The sequence below is a fragment of the Pseudovirgaria hyperparasitica genome, assembly GCF_010093815.1.
Source record: "Pseudovirgaria hyperparasitica strain CBS 121739 unplaced genomic scaffold EJ05scaffold_7, whole genome shotgun sequence".
Classification (NCBI taxonomy): domain Eukaryota; kingdom Fungi; phylum Ascomycota; class Dothideomycetes; order Acrospermales; family Acrospermaceae; genus Pseudovirgaria; species Pseudovirgaria hyperparasitica.
Genome location: NW_022985555.1, coordinates 82,588 through 104,951, shown reverse-complemented (window position 1 = coordinate 104,951; position 22,364 = coordinate 82,588). Strand labels below are relative to the sequence as shown.

Below are 22,364 nucleotides of genomic sequence, written 5' to 3'. Positions count from 1 at the left end.
GCGTCTTACAAGATCCAGACGAGACAACAAACCGCACGCCAAAGGCTGGTTCAAGGAGATGCGATCGAAAGCAGGAGACAATGATTATGCGCCATCAGTGTCGACGCGTTCGGTCATTATGCTCACATTCGGCATACATCACGTCAAGGCCGATAACGAGCCTCTCACGACCTCCAAGCATACTGCCCACTAACGTCCTGATTGAAGAGGAGCGAGTGCCAGGTTATCGACCTGAGTTCTACTACCCTGCACATCCGGGCGAAGTCCTTGATGACCGATATAAAATCCTAACGAAGATCGGATGGGGCACAGCTTCTACTGTATGGCTTGCAAGGGATCTAGAGCGGTCACGGTTCTTCTCTCGTTCCTGAAATCATGGGTTAAGCCTGACAATCTGTGAAGGGTGCCGGACCGATATGTGACTCTGAAGATTGCTACCTCCAACCCTGACTATGATGACATGGTTTTGCATGAGCTCGATATCAACAAACGTCTCGCTAAAGACACTTCTATCGCTGGCTTTGCATTTGTAAGGGCTGCAATTGATGATTTCATAGCAACCAGCCCCACTGGAGCTACTCATCTATGTCTGGTTTTCGAGGCTATGCGGGAGCCGTTAAGTCAGCTTCAACACCGTCTTGTTGGTGATGCTATTCCGCCTCAGCTCCTTAAGGTGCATGTCGACTTTATATTGCAGGGGTTGGACTATCTCCATTCCGAATGCCAGGTCATCCATACAGGTCTGTTCTAGAGGTGATTCAGACACCCTGACTAGCCAAGACTGACCGTGGCTTTAGATCTCAAGGCAGATAATATACTGATGTCTTTCGAGGATCCGAGCGTGCTTGGAGAGTACGTGGAGGCTCAAGGTGACCATCCAATGCCTCGAAAAAGAGTCGGCGATCAGACCATATATCTCTCACACAACAACTTTGGCACCCTGAAGTCATACTTGATGCTGCCGAAGATTGTCGATTTTGGTCTGGCACACCGAGGCGATGGAGAGAAGCCCCTCCGTCATCCAATACAACCTCCTCTCTACCATGCTCCAGAGGTCCTGCTTGGAGTTCCATGGACATACAGCGTCGACATCTGGAACTTGGGTGTCCTTGTAAGCACTTTTGTCAAATTGAATACATTAGTAAAAAGTGATAACACTGTGCAGCTTTTCGAATTATTAGAAGACAAGGAGCTATTCGCCCACCTCAAGTCACAAAATGGTGTCTACACCGCTCGGGCACATATCGCCGAGATGATTGCAATTTTCGGACCACCGCCGCAGAAGCTCATTGATCGAGAAAAACTTTGGCGTGACATCCCCTGGGAACGCTCGTTTCCCGGTCCAAACGGTGCTTGGTGTGATACCGCCCGTGAGTACTATGGCGGACCGTTCTTCGACTCAAAAGGCATGTCTGAGGTCTCAACACGCACCAGTTGAATCATAGCTCTGATCTTGATAACAGGCTCCTTCAAACATCCTGAAATCATTCCCACCAATGTCAAACTTGACGACTGCATCACATGCATGGTCGGAGAAGAAAAAGCGCTTTTCCTCAAGTTCGTGAGGAGGATGCTTCAATGGGTGCCAGAGGATAGGAGCACGGCAAAGGAGCTTCGCGATGACCCCTGGCTGCAGTCAGGACTTGCGTAGGATGAAGAGCAGATTTACCGCTAGGCCTGTATGGATAGCCTGTGTAGATGGTGCAGCCTGGCTGATAGTCCATGGCCTAGCCCAGAGCGCGAACAAGAAGAGCGTGTTTGTTCTCGAGCGCATGTTCACTCGTCAGAGAAGAGCTCACTTCGATGTTGCTATAAGAGCAGCACGCAAAGGGGCACAGGTCGGACAAGGCCGCATGAAGAAGTTACCATCCTCTCAAGATATCTGGCCTCATTGTCAGCGGGCGAGAAAGCTACTACAAAGCCGACTACGTCCACGGCAGCCTGTCCAGCAACAGCGCGGCTGTGAACGCCACCCTAGCAGGCCCGTATGCGCTCCCCCGCAGCGTCGAGTTTTGCCCTTGGCCGAGCTCGCTCGTGATTTATGTAATGAATTTCTATCCCGGCTCGCTGGGCCGTTATGGTAATACACAGCGCTTGCTAAAGCCCCAGAGCTCCAGTGTCAGGCAGGACTTGGCGCCGACTCAGGGGGGCGGAGCGCATCTACATTCATACGATCGAAAGAGCAGAGGGTCTGTATCGGGAGCCTTGCTGTTGGTGAATGCTGCCAGAGTGTCAGTTACCAGGCCTGCGGAGCGGTGGAACAGTGCAGGACTGATGAGCTAGTGCGTGTCGATAATCATGTTGACAAGGTATGTAATGGGGCAGTGCATGAGGTGAAGAGTCGCGTGGGGACGAGGGGACTCGGGTAGGGCTTGATTGCGGCTTGGGTTTATACATAGTCTGCTGTCAACGGGTAAGTGCCTTCTTTCTTCAAGGCGATATCTGCTCTAGGTGCGAGGACTACGGAGGCAAGTGAGTTAGACAGAGTATATCTAGCCTACCTGTCAAGATGGCTGCTGTAGTATACATGTCTGGAGTATGTTATGCCAGGTAGGTGTCACAACACACTGTGGAGATGGCTGAACAAGGTACGTGCAGATCTCGTTGTGTGCCTAGCCGGACATGCATTGTTTACCGTGGTGGCTCGAGTGCCAGGTACCGAGTAGCATTCTTTGTCCGCATAGCCTGGCGTAGCACAGTAAGATGCCGTATCGTATGGCAAGGTGGCAAACAAACACCATAAGTCTCCCACTCCCCCGGGCCCTTCAAACAGGAACGCAAAAGTCATGCATTGTTAACAAGCCTGTCTGTCTGTAACAGAGCTGTCTGCCTCGACCGCCACATCGTCGAGGCAGCAACTCAGCACCTCCCCCTTTCAAGAACCCCTCTCAGAGCCATGTAAGGCGAGGGGCTCTTCATAGATGGACAAGCAACACTGGCGGCTCGTCGATTGAAGCTAGTGCAAGAGCTGGATGTGTAACGATGGATTATGAGGTTGAATGTATGTATATATATACATACTTGGGGGTAAATCGCCAGCACCACAGTCAGACATACAAACCAAGACAACTCCACACCACTCCACTATCCCGCAATGCACGTCTCACCAGCCTACTACAAGACCGCGGAACTCCCATCCCCGGCCCGCACCGCCGTCGAACGCGCCCCAGTCGTTCTGACGCGAAATACCGCCCTCCTCTCCTCATCGTCATGCATAGTCTCCCCCCACTCTTCTTCTTCTTCTTCTTCTTCTTTAAAGGCCTCCTCTCGCTCCCCGTCTCGCTCCCCCCGCCGGTCCGCGAAGAAGCCAGCATCTACAAAGTCGAGCACTCCTTCGTCGTCGTCGTCGTCATCGGGGAAGAGCGCCCGTAGCCAGTACTCCTCCTGCTCGACGTGGTTCCTCCCGCGCCGGGCAAAGGCTGTGTCGATCTTTGGTGGTGGTAGTGGTGGTGGTGGTGGTGGTGGTAGCAGCGCGGAATGCGAGATTGCGATTGAGCCGGAGCATCGACGGTTTGTGCGGCGGCGGACGGAGACACGCACGGGGACGCGGAAGGGGAAGGAGAAGGGGAGGGGGAAAGGCAAACATACGGCGAGCAGCGGAGGTGTGTCGTTAAAAGGGCATGCGCTGGCTCAGGAGGAGCAAGGGCAAGAGGGGGAGTCTACCGAGCGTCCTACGAAGACTCTGCAGCATGTTGGGCTAGAGGATGAGGCTGACGAGGACGGTGATTCAGCGGAGTTTGTGCTAGCACCCGAAGTGCCGGAGACTACAGCACCGCAAGCCGAGTCCGGTGATGCTAGTAGCAGCATCCTCACACTCGGGGATGTGCGGTCGGAGAGTGCAGACGGGATACGTGGGTGTTGTCCGGACAATCCTGTCATGGCGTATCTGGTCAGCGACGCGGAGCCTGTGCCCGGTGCAGGACAAGATGGCAGGACGCCGCTGCTCGCGGGAATGGATCCGGGGGTCCGTGTAGACGTCTTTGACTTTCTGGATTCCGAGGTGTTGCGAGAACTGGAGTCAGATCCGAACGCCGGAGTGATAGACGCAGATGGGCGAAGATGCACTGGTGCTGTTGATGATGGAACTAAGAAAGACTACGTGGAGGCGCATGACAGACACATCGAGGCGGACGATGGAAAATACTACAATGCACACCTCGACGAGGAAGACGACGACGAGAGTTTCATCACAGCGCGCGAGCCCGGATTCCTAGTCAACGCTCCAAACCACGAAGGTTACGACGACGAACGGAGAGACACCGCCGCTGTTAATGGATTTATTCAAGACTACGTAGAGGCCTATGTGCGCAACGACAGACACATCGACGCGCCCAGTAAACACTACTACAATACACACCCCAACTCCTCCTCCTCCCCCTCCTCCTCCACCCCAACATTCACCACAGCGCACCACCACCACCACCACCAACCACCCCTATCCCCCAACAACCCATCCCACAACACCAGCACCACCGCCCAAGCCCCCCAACCAACAACCGTCCACCTCCCACTCTCCTGGCACCGTCGTCCTGGCCTGAAAAAGTTCATTGCCAGAACCGTCGCCGCCCGTCTAGATCTAGATTGCCCGGGCCATTACAACGACGACGAGGACGACATTGATGTGAATAGTCTGCTCAATCACCTCCTCAGCTTGCCAGACGCTGTTCAGCGGTATATGTGGTGTGCGGTGGATGGGGTGGAGGAGGGGCTGGAGGGGGGATCTTGAGGGGTGAGGTTGGGGGTGGGTGTGGGAGGTGTAGAATGGGGCTTGGGCTGGGGTGGTTGTGTGTTGTGTTCTGACGATGAGATGGTATGGAATAAAGGGGTTGTTATCAGAGTGTGGAGCTCTTTGTTGATGTGTGATGGCCGGCGGCTGTGGATAGGGGCGTGGATGGCTCATAGTCAAGATTCTCTCATTCTGTCTACTTACTCGGTTAGTTAGTTAGTCAGTCAGACATAGGACAGAGGATAGAGGCCAGAAGACAGAGGATACATAGAGGAAGCAGTAGGATCCTTCCATCAAGTAGGTATATCATGCCATAAGACACTACCAAGGGATGTTTCTCTGAAAACACTCCTCCGTCCAGGGATCTCTCACTGTCTACACAGCCTCGCGCCGTCGACACTGCTAGATCTCCTAGCTGGCCGGTGTATCTACCATGCCTTGGGCTATCCTGTCCTGACTTGTCATGTCTTGTCATGTCTTTGGCTGACCACGCCTTGTCTTAGTACGCCCTTCCCTGCCCTGTCCTGCCCTGCCTTGCATTGCCGTCCACCTATCCAAACAATACAACCATCCAATCTGCCTTCCGGTCAGATCAGATCAGACAGGTCAGAAACCGCGGCATATACGCAACCGCCGCAGTCTGCTAGACCGGTGATCAGCTAGCTGACTGACTGGCTGACTGGATAGATTGCTGACTGCATAGCTAGATAGATGAAAGATGGCCAACTAGAAAGACGGCAATTCTAAAAGTGCGCGCATGTATGTGCGTGAACGTAAGAGAACAGAGTGAGATTCTGGATTATACCGGTTGCCTTACAGATCGAATGGATGGATGGATGGACCAAGGACACTGTAGTTGAGATTGGTCCCGGTGCCTGCCTTGGTGCTTATGGTGGGTTTGGTGCCTGGTTGAATGCCTGGATGAATGCCTGGATGGATGGACGAATGCCTGGATGGATGGATCCATGCGAGGTGGCTCAGTGACTCAGCCACATATATACACGCAAACACATACATACAGATACACACACTCACCAACCAACCAACCACCCAACCAACCAACCTCCTGACTCTATTCACAGACCGAAAGAAGGCCGCAGCCGGGCATGCAATGAACCGAACAGGTGAACGGACGGATGGGACGAAAGGACGAAAGGACGAAAGAATGAAAAGACACACCGTTGTGCGCGCGCGCCTACCTACCTGTCATTCACCCAGTCAGACAGCCAGCCATTTAGCCAGCCAGCCAGCCAGACAACCAGCCAGCCAGCCAGACAACCAGCCAGCCAGACAACCAGCCAGCCAGCCAGTGATCCAGCCTGTCAACCATTTAGCCAGCCAGCCTTGTAGACAGACAACAAAGAAACAAGAAGAGACAACATGTTGAGAGGTACGAATGCAAATATATGATTGGAGGAGTGGGTTGGCGGAATGGATCTTTTAGGGGGGGGGGGGCTGCGTAGATCACGGGCCGCTGCCGGACTAGGATCCATCCGATAGGTCGTCGTCGGGCTGTGCCGTGCTGCGCTGTGCTGTGCTGTGCTGTGCTGTGCTGTGCTGTGCTGTGCTGTGCTGTGACTGCTCCTCGGGAGTGAGGCCGGTGGAATGCATACCCCTGACCTGCCTGACATACACGTCCTCGCTGTCCTTCCACAAGGGGCCAACAGAGCACACATTTCTTTTTATAAAACATTCTTCCAATTCAACATTTTTATTATGACCAACTATATCAAGATTCGGGAATCAGCCCTGCAGCTTCTCCACATACTATGCATGCAATACTATCCAATCAGATTCCATCCCATATATACAGTGCCCAAACGTCACATGTTTGCTCTATAGTGTTGTAAATGCCCAGTAAACCCGTCTAAACGCCATGCGAGATGTACGACTTTGGAAAAAGAGAGATAGAGAAAGGGCGCCGGGGTAGTAGTGGTATATGGCGGTGGTATGTAGTAGTAGTAGTAGTAGTAGGTCGTATAAAAAACAAAAAAGACAATCGATTGGCTCAATCAAGTTATTGCGTGCCCACCGCCTTCTTGACGCCAGACTCGAGGTCTGCCGCCTTCTCCTTGTCGCCGCCGCCGCCTGCGACCGGCCCTTCCTCTTCACTGCTGTCGTCTGATGACTTCTTGCCTTTCCGCTTGAAGAGCTTGCCGACCGAGCGACCGAAGCTGGAGGACCAGCGGCTGAGCGGGCGGTAGACGAAGAGGCAGGGGATCCCAACCACGTGCGCCATCGCGGCGAACCAGGCGTCGGGAAAGAGGCGGATGAGCACTGCCCAGGGCAGCGAGAAGAGCGCAACGACAATGGAGACGGCCCAGGAACGGCTGGTGAGACGCTCAATCTCAAAGGCGCGGCCACCGACAAAGGCAATGAGGATCTGGGCGCCGACCATGATGGCATTGACCGCGACGAAAAAGTAGTTGCGGTGGATGCCGTAAAAGACGTTGAACCGGTTGTCGAGGCGGCGGTTGTTGAGCTGGTTGAAGATCTGCATCCAGACGAAGCAGTTGAAGACCATGGAGCGGAGCTGCGGGTGGTCGCGCGGCAGGGCGAGACTGCCATTGACCTCGACGGCCGGGAAGTTGAAGATCTGCGGGCCGGCAAAGTACATGACAAAGGTGACGACGAGCTGGAAGACGGCCTGGCCGACAATCATCTTCCACATGATGATGGAGATGAGCGGGGCGCTGCGCTTGGCGGGTTTGCGGTCGAGAATCTCCTCGGTCGGGGGATCGGTAGCAAGGGCGAGCGCGGCGAGGGAGTCCCTGGAACGAAGCATTAGTGATTGTCCGGGCTGCACATATCGACAACAACGAGGGTCAAGACTTACATGATGAGGTTGATCCAGAGGAGCTGCACGGCCGTCAGCACGGGTCGGCCGTTCGGGTTGGCGAGTGCAGAGACAAAGGTGAGGACGACGGCGGTAATGTTGACGGTCAGCTGGAACTGCAGAAACTTGCGGACCGCGTCGTTGACCGCGCGACCCCACATGAGCGCCGTCAGGATGGAGGCAAAGTTGTCGTCCATGAGGATGATTGCCGAGGCCTCCTTGGCGACTTCGGTGCCGGCAATGCCCATGGAGAAGCCAATGTCGGCCGCCTTGAGGGCGGGCCCGTCGTTGGTGCCGTCACCGGTAACGGCGACAATGTCGCCCATCTCACGGAGCTTCGTTACGAGGATGCGCTTGTCTTCGGGCGAGGAGCGGGCCAGGACCTCGAGCGTGGGCAGAATCTCGAGCATCTTCTCGTGCGACAGGGTGCGGAACTCGGGGCCTTCCATGACGATGCCGTTGGTGTAGATGCCACAGTCTGTTGCGATGGCGCGGGCCGTGTTGATGTTGTCGCCCGTCACCATGCGCACCTTGACACCGGCGTGGTGGGCCTTGGCGACGGCCTCGGGCACACCCGGACGGAGCGGATCCTGGATGCCAACGACACCGATAAAGTTCATGTCGTGCAGGAGAGCGGCGAGGTCGGCGTTTGAGGGGTCTTGCGCGTCGACAGCCTCGACGGGCGGCCACTGCTTGAAGTCGCGGTGGATCAGGGCAATGGTCCGGAGCGACTGCTGGGCGTACTCGTTGATGACGGATTCGAGATTCTCACGGTGCGAGGCATCGAGGCTGGCAATTCCGGCAGTGGACGTGTTGATGGTCGAGCACATCCGGACGAGAATCTCCGAGGCACCCTTGACGAGGAAGCGATAGGTGCCGTTGGGGAGCTTCTGTACGGCACCCATGCATTTGCGGCCCGAGTCAAAGGGCAGGAGCTGGACGATTTGCGCATTCGCACGCTCCTCCGACAGCGAGCCCATGCCGAGGACGGTGCGAGCAAAGGTCAGGAGGGCAGTCTCGGTCTTGGAGCCGATGAAGAGCTCGTCGCTGCTGTTGTTCCCATCGCTCTCAAAGGCCGTCGAGTTCTGGGCAATGGAGTCGACCAGGAGTCGCTTGGCCTCCCGGCTGAGGCCCTGTGCCCAGCCGGCGTTGCGCTTTGCGTCGGCCGACTGGCTCTTGTCGTCAAAGTGGTCGTCTCCAAACGTGCCCGTCACGACGGTCATCTTGTTCTGGGTCAGGGTGCCGGTCTTGTCGGAGCAGACGGTGGTGGCGTTGCCCATGGTCTCGCAGGACTTGAGGATGCGGACGAGGTTGTTCAGCTTGACAAGACGGGTGGTGGCAAAGGCCAGGGCCAGGGTGACGGCGAGCGGCAGACCCTCGGGCACGGCCACGACAATGACGGTGACTGCCGTGATGAGAATGTCGATGAACTGGGAGCCCTTTTCGGCGGGGGTGTCGCTGTTTCCGGGCAGCTCGGCGCAGAAGCGGATGACGAGAATGAAGAAGAGCAAGCCGGCAGCGGCAGAGCCCAGCTTGGCAATGGCGCCGGCCAGACCGTTGAGCTTGACCTGCAGCGGCGTGGTTTCCATGTCGGTTCGCATGGACATGAGAATCTTGCCGAAGCTCGAGTTGACACCAACGGACGTGACGAGGTAGGTGCCGACGCCCTCGAGCACCTTGCTGCCAGAGATGATGAAAGGATCCATGTCGGCGAGCTTGGTGTGACCTTGCTCGATGAGTCGCAGGACCTGCTCGCCGCCAGTCTTCTTGAGCTGATCGGATTCCCCCGTAGCCGAGGATTCGTCGCACTTGACATTGTGACCGCTGATGAAGATGCCGTCGACGGGAATGAGATCGCCGGGCTCGAGGTGCAGGACGTCGCCGGCCATGATGTCATGGACGGAGATCATGATGGACTTGCCCGAGCGAATCGCCTTGACCTCGCGGTCTTCCTTTTTGGCGTTGAGCTTGACAAAGGCGCGTTCCTTTTGCCAGTCGTTGAGCGAGCCGACGGAGACGATGACGATGATGGCGATGCAAATGGCGACACCCTCGACCCAGTCGACGGGCATGGGGGTGCCGGGTTCATGCTCGACGCCGACGGTCTCGTAGATGCCCAGGGCGAGCGAGATGACGGCGGCGACGGAGAGCAGGATGAGAATCTTGTCCTGGTGAAAGGCGTCCCACATCAGCTTCAGCAGCGGAGTAGCCTTCTTCTCGGGCAGGACGTTGCGGTTGTAGACGCGGATGCGGTCGCAGTAGGAGCCCGTGGCAGGGGTGTCCGGGTGGCTGGTGTGGGTCCTGGTGAAGACGGGACGCGGCTCGTGTGTGCCCTCGACGTCGCGAGCCTTGCGATAGTATGTGCTGGCCTCCTCGAAGCTGACGATGCCAGACAGGCTGGTCTCGTCGATGCTCAGACCGGAATCGATATCCGTCCGCAGACCGCGCTCCAGACCGGGCAGACCACCAAGTGCAACAAAAGCCTGTAGCGACTTTGGATTCTGCATCTTGTTCAGCTGGCCGGGCGAGAAGGCGAAACAGTTATTTTCGACGTTGAAGTCGGCTTCAGTGTTGGGATCGGGCTTCAGGGCATCTTCGCGCTCGTCAAAGCCCATGATGGTAGAGGCGCTGGACGAGGCGCCACCGGGAGTGCGTGGAGGCGGCGGTTCGAGATGGGAACCGGTAGCTACCGTACTGCCAGACATTGAGCGTTCTCTGCCGGAAAAGGATTGAGCAGACAATTGCGAGAGGGAGCGGTCTCTTGAGATGGTAGTGGGAGAGTGCGAGGCAGAGGTAGTGGTAGGGTCGGGAGATATAGTGTCAGGCTCATCACCGCCCTGTTCCGGTCAGTAGGCAGCTTAGTTTTGAGGGCAGCACGACGGCTTGAGTGAAAGAGTGAGGCTGTGAAGATTGGCTTACCAAGTTCTCGACATTGATGCGTGGGAGGCCCAGGCGGCCGTCGTTGGGCGGCGGGTCGTGGTCGCTGGCGGAGTGTAGAGGCATCACGGTGGTCGTGGAAGCTGGCTTGGCGTAGTAGGTGAGAGGGCGAAGGCAGTGTGCCAGGCGCAGGGAGTGAATATCGAGAGAGAGAGAGGGCGAGAGAGATGGGTATTAGTGATGGGTAGTAGTGATTAGGTGAAGAGGACAGGCATGATGTGTGGTAGGAAGTAGAAGTATATTACTGCAATGAGGACTGGGGGCTGTGCAGGAGAGAAGTGTTGGATGGATGGATGGATGGAGCATAAAGGAAAGGTGGAGCAAGCAAGCATAGCAACGGCGGAGAGGCATGGAGGAGGCATGGAACTCCCTCTCTCCGATCTCTCACTCTCTCTGGAACGCGCCAAACAAGTGACGTCCTGCGTGTTTGGGCGCGGTCTTGGGCGGTCTTGGGCGCCGCCTTGAACTGGGCGCGCGGTCAGGGGGGGGGGCAGAGCAATGAATGCAGCCAATCAACAGCCTGGACTGACTGAACTTGCTCGACACACACTCCTCACAAAAAAAGTGGCGGCGGCGGCAGCGGAGGGCAAAAAGGAAGAATCGGTGACGGCTGCCAAGGTCCGCGTGTGGGTGCACAAGTCTTTGTGGCATTTGGCATGTGGTGCCAGACAATGCGCACCCAATGCTGACACATACTTGGGGTGTGGAGTTCTTCTTGTGCCTGACCTAATCAATTACTGTATTGGATGAGCTAGACGACCGACACGACATGATGCTGCTGCGCCCTCAACAGACTGGAGTAGCGTACCTGCCGTAGCTGCTGCTATTATGCCTCGTGCCTGCCTGTTCGCACCCGCCACGCAATCGCCACATTCCCTTGTTGACGCTTTCGTCCAGTTCCATCTGCATCCATTCATCATCGCCATCGCCGCAAGCAGAGACGGAATGACAGAATGAGAGAAGGCGAGAATGCGAGTGTGGCTGATGCACAACGTCACTCTTTTTGTCTTTTGCCATGCCAGATGGAAACACTAGGTACCAAGTCATCATCTCTCATTCCCTTGTTGTTGTCGCGCCAACACACACACACTCTCTCTCTCTCTTCACTTGTGCAGACAGATGAGATGGTTGATGCAAGGCAAATGCACACTGGCTGCCACTAATAATCTACGTGCGCATCATCGGCCATGACATCGATCGAGATTCCTGCTGCTGTTGCTGCTCCTGCTGCTGCCAACCTTCTGCCGCCCACTCTTCCCCGTTCGTCCCTTCCAAGCCTGCCGCCAAGCATTCATCAGCGGACGCCAAGCCCGCTCTCACATTCCACCCTGCTCCTTCCCACTTCTCGCCTTGTTGCTTCTCTCTCCCTTCAACCTTCTGTCTCTCCCTCTCCCTCCCACTCTCCCTCTCATGCATGATTCATCATTCCTGCCAGCTTACTGCACACTGACTCGCCCTCTTTCCTTCTTCAAACTCTTCTCCTCTCTCTTCTTTCCCTTCTACTCCTCCTGCTCCTCCTGCTCCTCGGCCGTCGAATATAGCGTAGCATGGTCTAGATTCCTGTCCTTGCCCGCCCTTTCCTTTCTTGACTCTTGACTCTCCCTTCTCATGGCAAGTGAACCGCTTTCATCCACCGCCTGTCCTTCTTGCCGCGTGGCACAAGTCCTTGTGGCGCCGTCTGTGCATAACAAGCCCCATCTCTTCACTCCGCTGCTGCCATACATCCTCTATCCTCTCCTCCTCCTATACATGCCATCTTTCCCCATCTCTCCCCGGCTGGTGGCGTACGGACAACTCCCCGCATGCCTCTCCCCCGCATCATCTGCTCTACCCCAGATTCACCCAATCCACCCAATCTCTGCCCTTCCAGAATAATCGCATTTCCACTCCCTTAGTCTCTACTCCCACGTGCCAGCCTGCCCTAGATGGCCTGGAACTTTCCCTTTGACATGTTCCTGATTCGGTCCCGTCCTTGCTTGCCTGTGTCTATCGTGAACTCCTCCCCCACTCGTCTCCACTGAACGCATATATACTTCATGCACGCCCGGGCCTTGACCTGCCTTATCACCACTCACTCTCCTAGGGTCTTGGGGTCTTTGCCTTGCTCTCTAACCCACTCTCCCCCACGAGGCTGATTCCACTCTTGTCCTTGACTTTGCTTGTTTGAGAAAGTAAAATTGCCATCATGGGCTTCAAGCTCCATGCCGATGGCACCTCCGATCCGCCTCAGGTTCGCAACTGGCGCGTGCATTTGATGGCCTTGATTGTGTCCATGGGCAGTCTGGCCAGTGAGTTCTTCTCTCTCTCTCTCTCTCTCTCTCTCTCTTCACTATATACTACCTGTCAGCATCATCACACTCAGTATGCTCACCATCATAACCAGTGGGCTACGACACCGCCGTCATCGGCGGCACCATGGCCCTCGACTCCTTCAAGCGTGACTTTGGCCTCAATGGCCGCTCCCAGTTTGAGCGTGACACGCTCCAGGGCAACATCGTCTCAACCTTCCAGGCCGGCACCTTCTTTGGCGCTCTCCTCACCTTTCCCCTCGGCGAACGCTACGGTCGGAAGAATGCCATCATCGGCGCAATTCTCACCTTTCTGGTCGGCGGCACAATCATGGTGCGTTCTAGGGCCTGGACGTTGGGAAGTGGCAGCAGCAGCAGCAGCACGTCACTAACGAGCCCCTTTAGACTGCCTCCCACGGTCAACTCGCCATGATCTACGCCGGACGTGCCATCGCCGGCTTCGGCATCGGCTCCGTCTCTCTCCTCGTCCCCGTCTACATTGCAGAGACATCGCCTCCCAGCATTCGCGGTCGACTTGTGGGCATCTTCGAGATCTTGTCGCAGGGCGGCGGCATGCTTGGCTTCTGGATCAACTACATTGTCGCACGCACAATCTCCAGCTCCGGCCGCACCCAATGGATCGTGCCCCTCGCCCTGCAGCTCGTCCCCGGCGTGCTTCTCCTCGCTGGCATCTTCTGGTGTCCCGAGAGTCCGCGCTGGTACGTGAAGCAGGACCGCTGGGAGGAGGCCGCCGCCACCCTCAGCTGGATCCGCAAGCTGCCTGCCGACCACGACTACATCCGCGGCGAGCTCGAGGAGATTCGTCTGCAGACCCTCGTCGGCCGCCCGCCCCCGGGCGTCAAGCACAGCAAGACATACTACGCCAAACGCATCCTCCAGAAAGGCACCCGCAACCGCATCGGCATCGGTCTCCTCCTCATGGCATGTCAGAACCTGACTGGCGTCAACATCATCACGTACGTACCACACTCCCCGCCCTGCTGCTTACTGCTCACCACCCACCCCCTTCTTCTAACCCTTCTCTCAAAAGCTACTATTCGCCCCGCATCTTCGAAACCCTCGGCATCACCGGCACCGAAACAAAGCTCTTCGCCACGGGCTTCTACGGCGTCGCAAAGACCCTCGGCATGATCATCTTCAGCGTCTACCTCGTCGAGCGCATCGGCCGCAAGAACGGCCTCATCTACGGCGCCTTCATCGGCTCGCTGCCCATGTGGTATCTTGGCGGCTACGTCTTCAAGAACGACCCGGCTCGGGCTGCCGCCCGCGGCGATGTCTCGAGGGACGGCTGGGGCTATCTCGCCATGGTGTGTGTCTATCTGTACGGGCTGATCTACTGCGCGACCTGGCAGGGCATCACCTGGGTCTACTGCAGCGAGATCTTCCCCGTCGACATCCGACTGCTCTGTGTCGCGCTGACAACAGCCGGTGAGTTGTCCTGAAGAAACCCCTATTTATCCTTCTCAAGCCATACTAACACCCCGCCCCGTCCAGACCAGTGGCTCTGGTCCTTCATCATCTCCCGCACCACCCCCTACATGATCACCTCCCTCGGCTACGGCACCTACATGTTCTTCGCCAGCCTGATGGTCCTCATGGGCTTCTGGGCCTGGTTCTTCGTGCCCGAGACCAAGGGCAAGACGCTTGAGGATATGGAGGTCATCTTTGGCGCCCGCGATGCCAGCTGCCATCTCGATGATGCCGACGATGTCGAGGGTGCCAAGCAGGGCAAGGGCGGCGTGCTGTACATCGAAAAGGCTGTGTCGCCGGGGCCTGTTGGGCGGGTCTTGAGTGCCTGATTAGACGGTGGTGCTCTTGACCGTGCTGCGATGCGTGGGGATGTTGGGAGCGGGAGTGGATGGGAATAGAGGGTGGGATGGGATGGCGTGTATATAGGGCTTGGGTAACATACATAGGTAGGGTGTACATAGGATGATGGTGGCATGGAATCGGGTGCATGTATATATCTGGCCGTACGACTGATGAATCAATATATAACGCAGAGGCATAGCAAAGCAAAGCAATCAACGAAGAAGCCTCTGGCACACTTGATATAAGTGTTTGTTGTGTGCCCGACAATTCCACCTCCCGTCCAATGCAAGGGGCTAAAACTCAAGATATATCTTGGCAAAGACCCACTCTAGGTACCTACCTAACTAACCCTCATACTTATGCATGAGCTCCGCCGCCTCATAAATTGATCAACAAACACCATGCCGCGCGCCAAAATCCTCTTGACCGCATACATATACATACACGACCGTTCCCATCCCCCTTGGTAATTAATAACATCTCACAAAATGCCAACAGTCTCCGCCGTGCTGAAACCCCTCCTGGGAACGGCCGGAGCTGCCGTGGGCGTGTACTTTTGCTTCCTAGCCCTCCTCACCATCCCCTCCCTGCAAGACCACGTCATATACCTGCACCGCGTAACCCTCACCTGGTTCCAAGACGCCAACGTGCCCGAGCAATGGGGCTTCCTCCGCAATCAGGTCACACCGTTCAACCTTAAAACCCCCGATGGCGAGACTTTACATGCTTGGCATGTCCTTCCGCTCGAGACCTACCGCAAGAATGCAGCGGCGCTCCGGGCGGAGCCTGTAGGTTTGTGTCAAGACATCAAGCAAAGCCTGGGCTTCCGCCTGCTGACCGACGACCCGGACGCACGGCTGGTCCTCTACTACCATGGCGCGGCAGGCACACTTGGGTCCGGCTGGCGGCCGCAGAGCTATCGCGCCCTCTCCGCCGCTGCACCAAACGCACATATCCTCGCCATCGACTATCGCGGCTTCGGCGCAAGCACCGGGTGGCCGTCCGAGGCAGGACTGTTGACAGACGCCCTTGCGTTGGCTAGATTCGCCATGGACGACGCACACATCCCGCCCGAGCGCATCGTCGTGTTCGGACAGTCTCTCGGCACGGGAGTCGGCGTCTCGCTCACGGAACACCTAGGAGCTCTGGACCCACCAGTCCTGTTTGCCGGCACCGTGCTTGTAGCGCCGTTTGCGGACGTGGGCTTGTTGACCAAGACGTACAAGGTTGCGGGCACGATCCCGTTGCTCTCGCCCGTTGCTATATTCCCCGCCTTGCTGGCGTTCTTCAATGGTTTCATCGTGAGTAAGTGGCCGGTGAAGGACAAGCTTGCGACGCATATCCGGCGCTGTGAGACGCGCAAAGGGGCGGGTGAGCGGGGGGTCAAGTACGACGTCACGCTCATCCATGCAGAGGACGATTACGATATCCCCTGGGTGCATTCCGAGATTGTCTTCTGGCATGCTGTCAACGCGATGAGGCGCCCGGAGGCACCGTCGCTCGCGTTCGAGGAGCTGGAGGCGGAGAAGGAGAAGCTGCGGACGGGGCTGGGGGCGGGTGGGTGGGAGGTTGAGTGGAGGGGGAGTGGGGGCGTGGTGAGAGAGCAGATTGTCAGGCATGGGCTGCATGATCGTGTTATGAGTTATCCTGTTGTGAGTGTTGCTGTTGCGAGGGCGTTTGAGGGGGCTTGATGGTGGGCGTGGTGGGTGGTTTGGACTGAGTGTGGGTCTTGGATGTGATGTATGTGTGTATGCGGGACATCGCTGTCTGTTTGACTGCTGTCTATGGTTTACATATAGACCCGAGGATGCGTTGGCTGAGGAGGGTAGTGCAAGAATGCTACGACATAAAGGGTTGATCAGATGCAAATAGAGAACATATCAGCCAAGCCTCCTACACGATCCTACCACCACACACCATCCCTACCACCACCTCAAGACAGCCTCAAAGTACTCTAACCCAAAGCAACAAAGACAGTCTCCACCCGCCCATACAATCACATAAAGCAAACCATGCGCGCATCCATACCCCCAGCATACCAGCGCCATCAACGCACCAAGCACGCAACATGCTCACCCCTGAGCTCCCTTGAACAAATCGTCTATCCAAAACTACGATACCCCCTCAACCTCCCCATAGAACCACTATAGAAATTCCGTAATAACGGCGGAGGTAGCGGTAGTGTATACTTCCGCTTCTAATTATCTAGCTGCTTCATTCTTCCCTTACCGATATTACCGCGTGAGTGGCACATCCACCCTTCATGCAAAGCCCCACGAAACACATCACCCAACACACCCACCACCACACCCACCACCACAACAACGCACCCCACCCCCAAGACCAACCAACCCCCCACACACCCCTCCCCTCCCCTCCCCTCAAACCCCAACCCCGAACATCAGGCAAAGTAAACACTCCCTATAACCAGGGCCTTCACAAAGCGCAGCCATGGCATGAGGCACTCCTCAGAATCTCGGTTTGTGCGTACGGCTTCGGCGAGGGATGATATATGCTGGATAGTGAGGTAGGGGTCTCCTACGTCTGTCTGTTTGTCTGTCTGTCTTGTTGGGTTTTTTATGGGGTATCAGGTGTGTATTGTGGATAGGATGGGTGGTGGAGTGGGTGATGGAGTTTTCATGCACTGTTCTATAGTGCTCGGGCACGACACCTTGGAGAAGAAGGAAAGGGGTAGGTCGGATCTAGAAGGGTGTTTTCTACTTTTGTGGTTGTGAAGATTTGGTTTGGGGGGAGGTGTTTGGGCGGGAGATGTTTGGGCGGGAGATGTCTGAGCAGGAGATGTCTGAGCAGGAGATGTTTGGGCAGGAGATGTTTGGGCAGGAGATGTCTGAGCAAGAAAATACTCAGGGGGGAGGGGGGGGCAGAGGCAAGACTGCGGCCCTACGAGGGCGTCGGATGGGGTGTCGGACCATGGCTCGGGTGAGGGTGCTGCTTGCTGCTGCTGTACTGTACTGCTATATCTGGAAGCCGGAAGTCGCTGAACGAGTTCGGTTCGCATGGATTGTCGAAGTCGTGCATGTTGATGGGAGGCGTGTAAGTTGCTTGCATGGCCTGGCTGGCGTTGGGTCTTGTTTTCGAGCCGAGCCTGACGGATGTTTATCGCCCTTTCCCATGCGTACACATGGACCGGTTCAGGGGAAAAGGGGCTCGCTTTTTGATACTCACGTGTGTCTCGGAAACCGGTTCTTCCTGATTCTAGGATATGATAGCATACGTGATCACAGAGATTGAATGATTATCGGGAGGGGTTCATGCTGTGAGGACGGAAGTACATTGGACACATCCTTAGTAGACGCCAGCCGCTACATTTTCACATATTGCATAGTCACGTACTATTATTACACAGAGACAGAATTCTAGCCCTCGGCTAGCGGATGATGTCTCATTAACAGCAAGGAACGCAGCCCCAGTCCTGTGCGTCATCTTATTGACTCAAGGTCGACACCGCCGGGACATCATGCCCTGCAGTACATTGCCAGCCGCATCGTCAACATACTGCAACATCGTCGTATTCGCATGCGTCCTGTGCAGTGTCTCCTGATATCAGACTGACTGAAGTCCGTTATCCGGCATGCGCGAGCGACTGGCTCAGGTGAGGTTGGCTTGGCCGGCAGTTGTAACTGACTGCGTTGCTATCAAAACGGAACGAGGGTCGGCTGGAGAATAGATGCGGATATCCATCACCCTTCATGCGAACTCCAACGCAGGAACCATATCATGATTCCTACGGATAGAGACTTGAGGTCAACCTTCCAATATTGGACGAGAAAATTCATTCAAGCCTAGGTAACCGGGCAGCCTGGGGTGATGACTAAGACACAACCAACCCTGCGCCAAGACTTCCGAATTAGGTACGTCGTGGCATCTCGACGGCGTGCACACGGGAATGCTCTACGACGTGCACTTCCAGGGCATTGACGACGCATTCCGCACTTCCTGACCTCTTCCACACACACACAGCACAATGGATCCCTACTCAGCCGAGGGCGGTACGTCCTATCCCCGTCCCCGCCCAAATCCCCCTCAAGAGACCCCTACTAACTCCCCACCACAGAGCTCGTGAACATCCACAACGCCTTCCACCAAGGCCAATACCAACAAGTCGTCGACTTCGACACCGCAGCCCTCTCGCCCTCCAACGCCCTCCCCGCCCGCATCCTCAAGCTGCGCGCCCAGCTCGCCCTCGCACAGTACAACCAAGTCCTCGCCTCCACAAAAAAGGACGCCGACTCCGCCCCTGACATCGCCGCGATCAGGCTGCTGGCCGAGTATCTGAAGAACACCGACGCCGGCGAAGACGCGGTGGCAAAGGCACAAAAACTGACGGCCGAGTCGGGCGACAACCTGACCGTCCAGCTGTGTGCGGGCACGATTCTGGCGAGAGAGGGCCTGACGGAAGAGGCGTTGGCGGTGCTGGGGAAGCATGATGGAAGTCTGGACGCGTGAGTTTTCGCTAGCCGGCGATAGACAGTGAACAACAGGAGCTGAATTACTAGCAACAGCGTCGCGCTCATTGTGCAGATCCACCTCCTCCAGAACCGGTCAGATCTCGCGCTTCAGGAGACACAGCGGGCGCGGAAATGGGCACAAGATAGTCTGCTCGTCAACCTTGCAGAGTCATGGGTCGGGCTGCGAGAAGTAGGTTCCCTTGCTACGTAAACAGGTTTGAAGAAACTGGTCACTCACAAAACAACCAGGGCGGCGAGAAATACCAACAAGCATACTACGTCTTCGAAGAGCTCGCCCAGGCCCCCGCAAGCCAGGCCGTACACTCACTTCTCGGCCAGGCCGTCTCGGAGCTGCACCTCGGCCGCACACCCGAAGCCGAGGCCGCCTTCCAGCAAGCTGTCGAGATGGACGGCACGAATGCGGATCTGCTCGCCAACTTGGTTGTGCTCAACACGATACTGGGCAAGGACAGCGCGGACCTGACGGGCCAGCTGCGCGCGGCGGATCCGAAACATCAGTTCTTGGCAGATATCGAGGCGAAGAGAGAAGCGTTTGCGGCTGCGAGTGCAAAGTATAGCCCGAAGTTTGAGCCGTGAGGTGAAGTGGGCATGCATGGATGGAAGGGGCGGTTTTTTTGTCATGTCTAGCAAAAAGCTGGTCTGTGGGCACTGGCATGGCATGATCCATAAGAAAGATATGAACATAGAATAATTTCTTAAATCGTGGACTAATATACCGTGTGCGCCGTCGCTATGCAGCCGTATCCCAAACGCGCTCAGAATCTAAACTTGGGCAGTATGAAGACAATGGCAAACGCGACAAACCACAATCCGGCTATGATTGCGTATAGCTGCATCCGAGCCCACCAGCCCTTGCCCTCGGTCATCCGTCGCAGGGTGCCCATCTTCCGCCCAGCTGCGTCCATGCCGTCTGTGTTCTTGTCCAGGCCTGCAATGGTCTTGTTCAACACTTCTTTGTCCAGGTCTAGCGTCTGAGCAAACTTGACGCTCTGTGCCTTGAGTGCCTGTGCCATCGAGAACAGCGACGACGTAAGATCCTCCTGCTCGGCCCTGTTATGTGATAGCATGGCTTCTGTCGTCGCAGTCGTAGTAGTCTCCGTAGTAGGTCTACCCGACGCAGGAAACGGCGTGCTGCCCGTCGTCGTCCCTCTCGTCGTCGAAGTCGCAGCAGCTTCAGTCGTCGCCGCCGCCGCCGCTTGAGGCCTCCGGGCCCGGATCGACGACGTCAGATTCTCCGCGGCGGCCCTCAGCGCTTCATTCTGCGGTGTATGCGACGTCTCGAGCCCGCCCTCGGCGTGCTTCGCCGGCGCATATGACGGGAACAAGTCCTCGTCGTCATCATCATCATCATCGGCCTCGTCGGACTCCGAGTCCCCCTCGGAGTCGTCGAGCTGGTTGAGCTCGTACAGGCGCTGGGTCAATCGCTTGATCTGCTCGCGGCGGGCCTGCAGCTCCGCCTGCACGGTCTGCTTCCTCGACTGGATCTTGATATCGGCGCTCTCGTGTTCGAGTCGTAGCAGGAGCGATCTTGCGTGCTCGAGATTCTACGGCACGGGGGTCAACGGCGGACCAGTTGAGGAGGAGGGAGGGGGGGAAAGAGTGAGACGGAGGGAAATGTACCGTGTGCGGTGGGATGAACCTACTGCGCCAACCTTTGTGCGTTCGAAGCCTGACCTGCGTAGCTTTGGATCGCTGTTTGAAGAGAGGAGTGTGCGCTCTAGCCGCGATAGGATGCGCTCGAGGTTGATCGATGTTGTATCTGGGGCGCCGGGTGGAGCGCCAGCAGTGGCAAGTCGTGCCATTGTGAGATTGCTGTGAGTGTGTGTATGCTGGGTGAGTAATGCTATTGTTATACACGCGATCCGCGATCTGGAGCACACGCAGATGGTTCTCAGATCAGGTTGTCATGGTTGGTCCAGGTCGCCGAACCCTATTGCGTTATGGAGGGGGATGTGCAAACCGTCAAAGTATACAGCTACGTGTGGGTCTGATTGGTGGAGGCGTGAGTAACGCTCGGAGCTGGAAGAACATATTAGCGAGGAGTGGACGGCAGAGTGTCACGTGTCACTATCTCGATAAGGATGCTCATGTGCGTCGATCCACAGACCGCCTCTCCGCGTCCCAAAGATCGAAAGCCGAGGTGAATCTGAACACGGGACGACGGGGGGAATCTTCGCCGAATATGTCCAAAGTTCTTGCTCATCAAGAAGATCACTGAAGTTTCACACAAGAGGGTTGCGCCATGGGCTATCTTAAAACGCGCAATACAACGGTGTTGTGGATCGCTCCAGCAGAAGATGTGGTGGGCGCAGGGAACACCGGGCTTGATTGTTTCGAGTCGAATAAACTTTCGTCCGTCTGGCGTTTCTGATTCGCGTCCAGTGCAATGAGCGAATGGCGATGTGACCTCGGAACGATCGTGTTGATCGTATCCCAAGCCGACAAAAAGGTGGCTGAATGGCCCTTCACCAACGCCATTGACCTTTCTCCCCACAATCCCATACAAGGTCAAAGCGCGAAACAGTCGAACTTTGTACCGCTCCCGCGAAAATCAGCTCCAAATACATGGCTTACGTTGAGGAGTGGTGTGCCGTTGCGGCCGATGCGATTCTTGCCTCGTTAGGACAGGCCCGTGAGCGCTTATCCGTGACTGACGCTGACTACACACCACCGTGTGTTGCGACTTCAATAAAGATCGAAATGCACCATTTCAGATTGATTCGATCATCAATCTTGTTACCAAAAGTGCAGGCTCTTGTAATGGCCATCAACAATTTATCATTTAGTAATGCAATGCGCGATTCGTAAAAGTCGTCGGCAGGCACTCTGCGACGAAGCTCCTATTTCTGAGTTGCCGCCTCGTCGATCGTCATATTGCGTTAGTCTCGGATTGAGATTCGATAGTCCAGAGAGCAGAAGAAATGAGAGAAACATGAACATGGTCTTTATCAGGGCTTTCGGCTGTACACACAGCACAAAATTCTTCGAGAACTATTACCCTGGTTCTTGTTGTAGGTAATCAGGAGTATAGAACAAGTTGTGGTAATGATTTTCGACTTGCATTCGAGGAATGCCAGGAACGTTTGTCGCATCCACATCGAGAATTGATGAGCAGGTCGATACCTAACGGGGCTTCAGGATATGGCAACGAGGCATGACTATCCTCGCCGGTTACGAAGAGGATGCAGGATGATGCAACGTGCGACGACAAACCTTGATGGAAACTAGACTGCATCAGCTGTTGCAACACTTGG

General features: G+C 56.1%; 8 protein-coding genes across 8 annotated transcripts; 6 read left to right on the top strand and 2 right to left on the bottom strand.

Moving 5' to 3' along the window:
• Window positions 1-80: 80 nt before the first annotated feature.
• Window positions 81-1,651, top strand: EJ05DRAFT_499854 (kinase-like protein; the record flags this gene model as incomplete). Its single annotated transcript, XM_033746907.1, has 5 exons — window positions 81-352; window positions 403-740; window positions 798-1,111; window positions 1,166-1,370; window positions 1,464-1,651. 5 exons carry the CDS (start codon window positions 81-83, stop codon window positions 1,649-1,651), a joined length of 1,317 nt encoding a protein of 438 aa, XP_033600779.1.
• A 1,443-nt stretch (window positions 1,652-3,094) lies between these two features.
• Window positions 3,095-4,726, top strand: EJ05DRAFT_485467 (uncharacterized protein; the record flags this gene model as incomplete). Its single annotated transcript, XM_033745454.1, has 1 exon — window positions 3,095-4,726. One exon carries the CDS (start codon window positions 3,095-3,097, stop codon window positions 4,724-4,726), a length of 1,632 nt encoding a protein of 543 aa, XP_033600778.1.
• A 570-nt stretch (window positions 4,727-5,296) lies between these two features.
• EJ05DRAFT_347539 (uncharacterized protein) lies at window positions 5,297-6,160 on the top strand. The gene has a single exon (XM_033740977.1). It carries the CDS (start codon window positions 5,652-5,654, stop codon window positions 6,111-6,113), a length of 462 nt encoding a protein of 153 aa, XP_033600777.1. The 5' UTR covers window positions 5,297-5,651; the 3' UTR covers window positions 6,114-6,160.
• Window positions 6,161-6,420: 260 nt separating this feature from the next.
• Window positions 6,421-10,894, bottom strand: EJ05DRAFT_531537 (uncharacterized protein). Its single transcript, XM_033749034.1, has 3 exons — window positions 10,482-10,894; window positions 7,563-10,399; window positions 6,421-7,497 (listed from the first exon to the last, which is right to left on the bottom strand). The coding sequence occupies exons 1-3, from the start codon at window positions 10,563-10,565 to the stop codon at window positions 6,744-6,746; spliced, it is 3,675 nt and encodes a 1,224-aa protein (XP_033600776.1). The 5' UTR covers window positions 10,566-10,894; the 3' UTR covers window positions 6,421-6,743.
• A 1,790-nt stretch (window positions 10,895-12,684) lies between these two features.
• Window positions 12,685-14,607, top strand: EJ05DRAFT_438390 (sugar transporter; the record flags this gene model as incomplete). Its single annotated transcript, XM_033741831.1, has 5 exons — window positions 12,685-12,787; window positions 12,883-13,121; window positions 13,193-13,764; window positions 13,839-14,236; window positions 14,303-14,607. 5 exons carry the CDS (start codon window positions 12,685-12,687, stop codon window positions 14,605-14,607), a joined length of 1,617 nt encoding a protein of 538 aa, XP_033600775.1.
• Window positions 14,608-14,999: 392 nt separating this feature from the next.
• EJ05DRAFT_451750 (alpha/beta-hydrolase) lies at window positions 15,000-16,509 on the top strand. The gene has a single exon (XM_033742397.1). It carries the CDS (start codon window positions 15,109-15,111, stop codon window positions 16,309-16,311), a length of 1,203 nt encoding a protein of 400 aa, XP_033600774.1. The 5' UTR covers window positions 15,000-15,108; the 3' UTR covers window positions 16,312-16,509.
• A 1,619-nt stretch (window positions 16,510-18,128) lies between these two features.
• On the top strand, window positions 18,129-19,849 carry EJ05DRAFT_475653 (coatomer subunit epsilon). Its single transcript, XM_033743853.1, has 4 exons — window positions 18,129-18,630; window positions 18,696-19,083; window positions 19,144-19,279; window positions 19,339-19,849. Exons 1-4 carry the CDS (start codon window positions 18,606-18,608, stop codon window positions 19,684-19,686), a joined length of 897 nt encoding a protein of 298 aa, XP_033600773.1. The 5' UTR covers window positions 18,129-18,605; the 3' UTR covers window positions 19,687-19,849.
• On the bottom strand, window positions 19,788-21,129 carry EJ05DRAFT_475652 (uncharacterized protein). Its single transcript, XM_033743852.1, has 2 exons — window positions 20,754-21,129; window positions 19,788-20,654 (listed from the first exon to the last, which is right to left on the bottom strand). Exons 1-2 carry the CDS (start codon window positions 20,910-20,912, stop codon window positions 19,866-19,868), a joined length of 948 nt encoding a protein of 315 aa, XP_033600772.1. The 5' UTR covers window positions 20,913-21,129; the 3' UTR covers window positions 19,788-19,865.
• Window positions 21,130-22,364: the final 1,235 nt, after the last annotated feature.

Coding starts and splice junctions, on each gene's coding strand:
- EJ05DRAFT_347539 (XM_033740977.1), top strand. CDS start 5,652: ATGCCTGGATGGATGGACGAATGCCTGGATGGATGGATCCATGCGAGG.
- EJ05DRAFT_531537 (XM_033749034.1), bottom strand. CDS start 10,565: ATGCCTCTACACTCCGCCAGCGACCACGACCCGCCGCCCAACGACGGC. Junction 10,400..10,481: donor GCATCAATGTCGAGAACTTG/GTAAGCCAATCT, acceptor TGACCGGAACAG/GGCGGTGATGAGCCTGACAC. Junction 7,498..7,562: donor CTCTGGATCAACCTCATCAT/GTAAGTCTTGAC, acceptor GCTTCGTTCCAG/GGACTCCCTCGCCGCGCTCG.
- EJ05DRAFT_451750 (XM_033742397.1), top strand. CDS start 15,109: ATGCCAACAGTCTCCGCCGTGCTGAAACCCCTCCTGGGAACGGCCGGA.
- EJ05DRAFT_475653 (XM_033743853.1), top strand. CDS start 18,606: ATGGATCCCTACTCAGCCGAGGGCG. Junction 18,631..18,695: donor TCCCTACTCAGCCGAGGGCG/GTACGTCCTATC, acceptor TCCCCACCACAG/AGCTCGTGAACATCCACAAC. Junction 19,280..19,338: donor CATGGGTCGGGCTGCGAGAA/GTAGGTTCCCTT, acceptor CAAAACAACCAG/GGCGGCGAGAAATACCAACA.
- EJ05DRAFT_475652 (XM_033743852.1), bottom strand. CDS start 20,912: ATGGCACGACTTGCCACTGCTGGCGCTCCACCCGGCGCCCCAGATACA. Junction 20,655..20,753: donor AACGCACAAAGGTTGGCGCA/GTAGGTTCATCC, acceptor CCCGTGCCGTAG/AATCTCGAGCACGCAAGATC.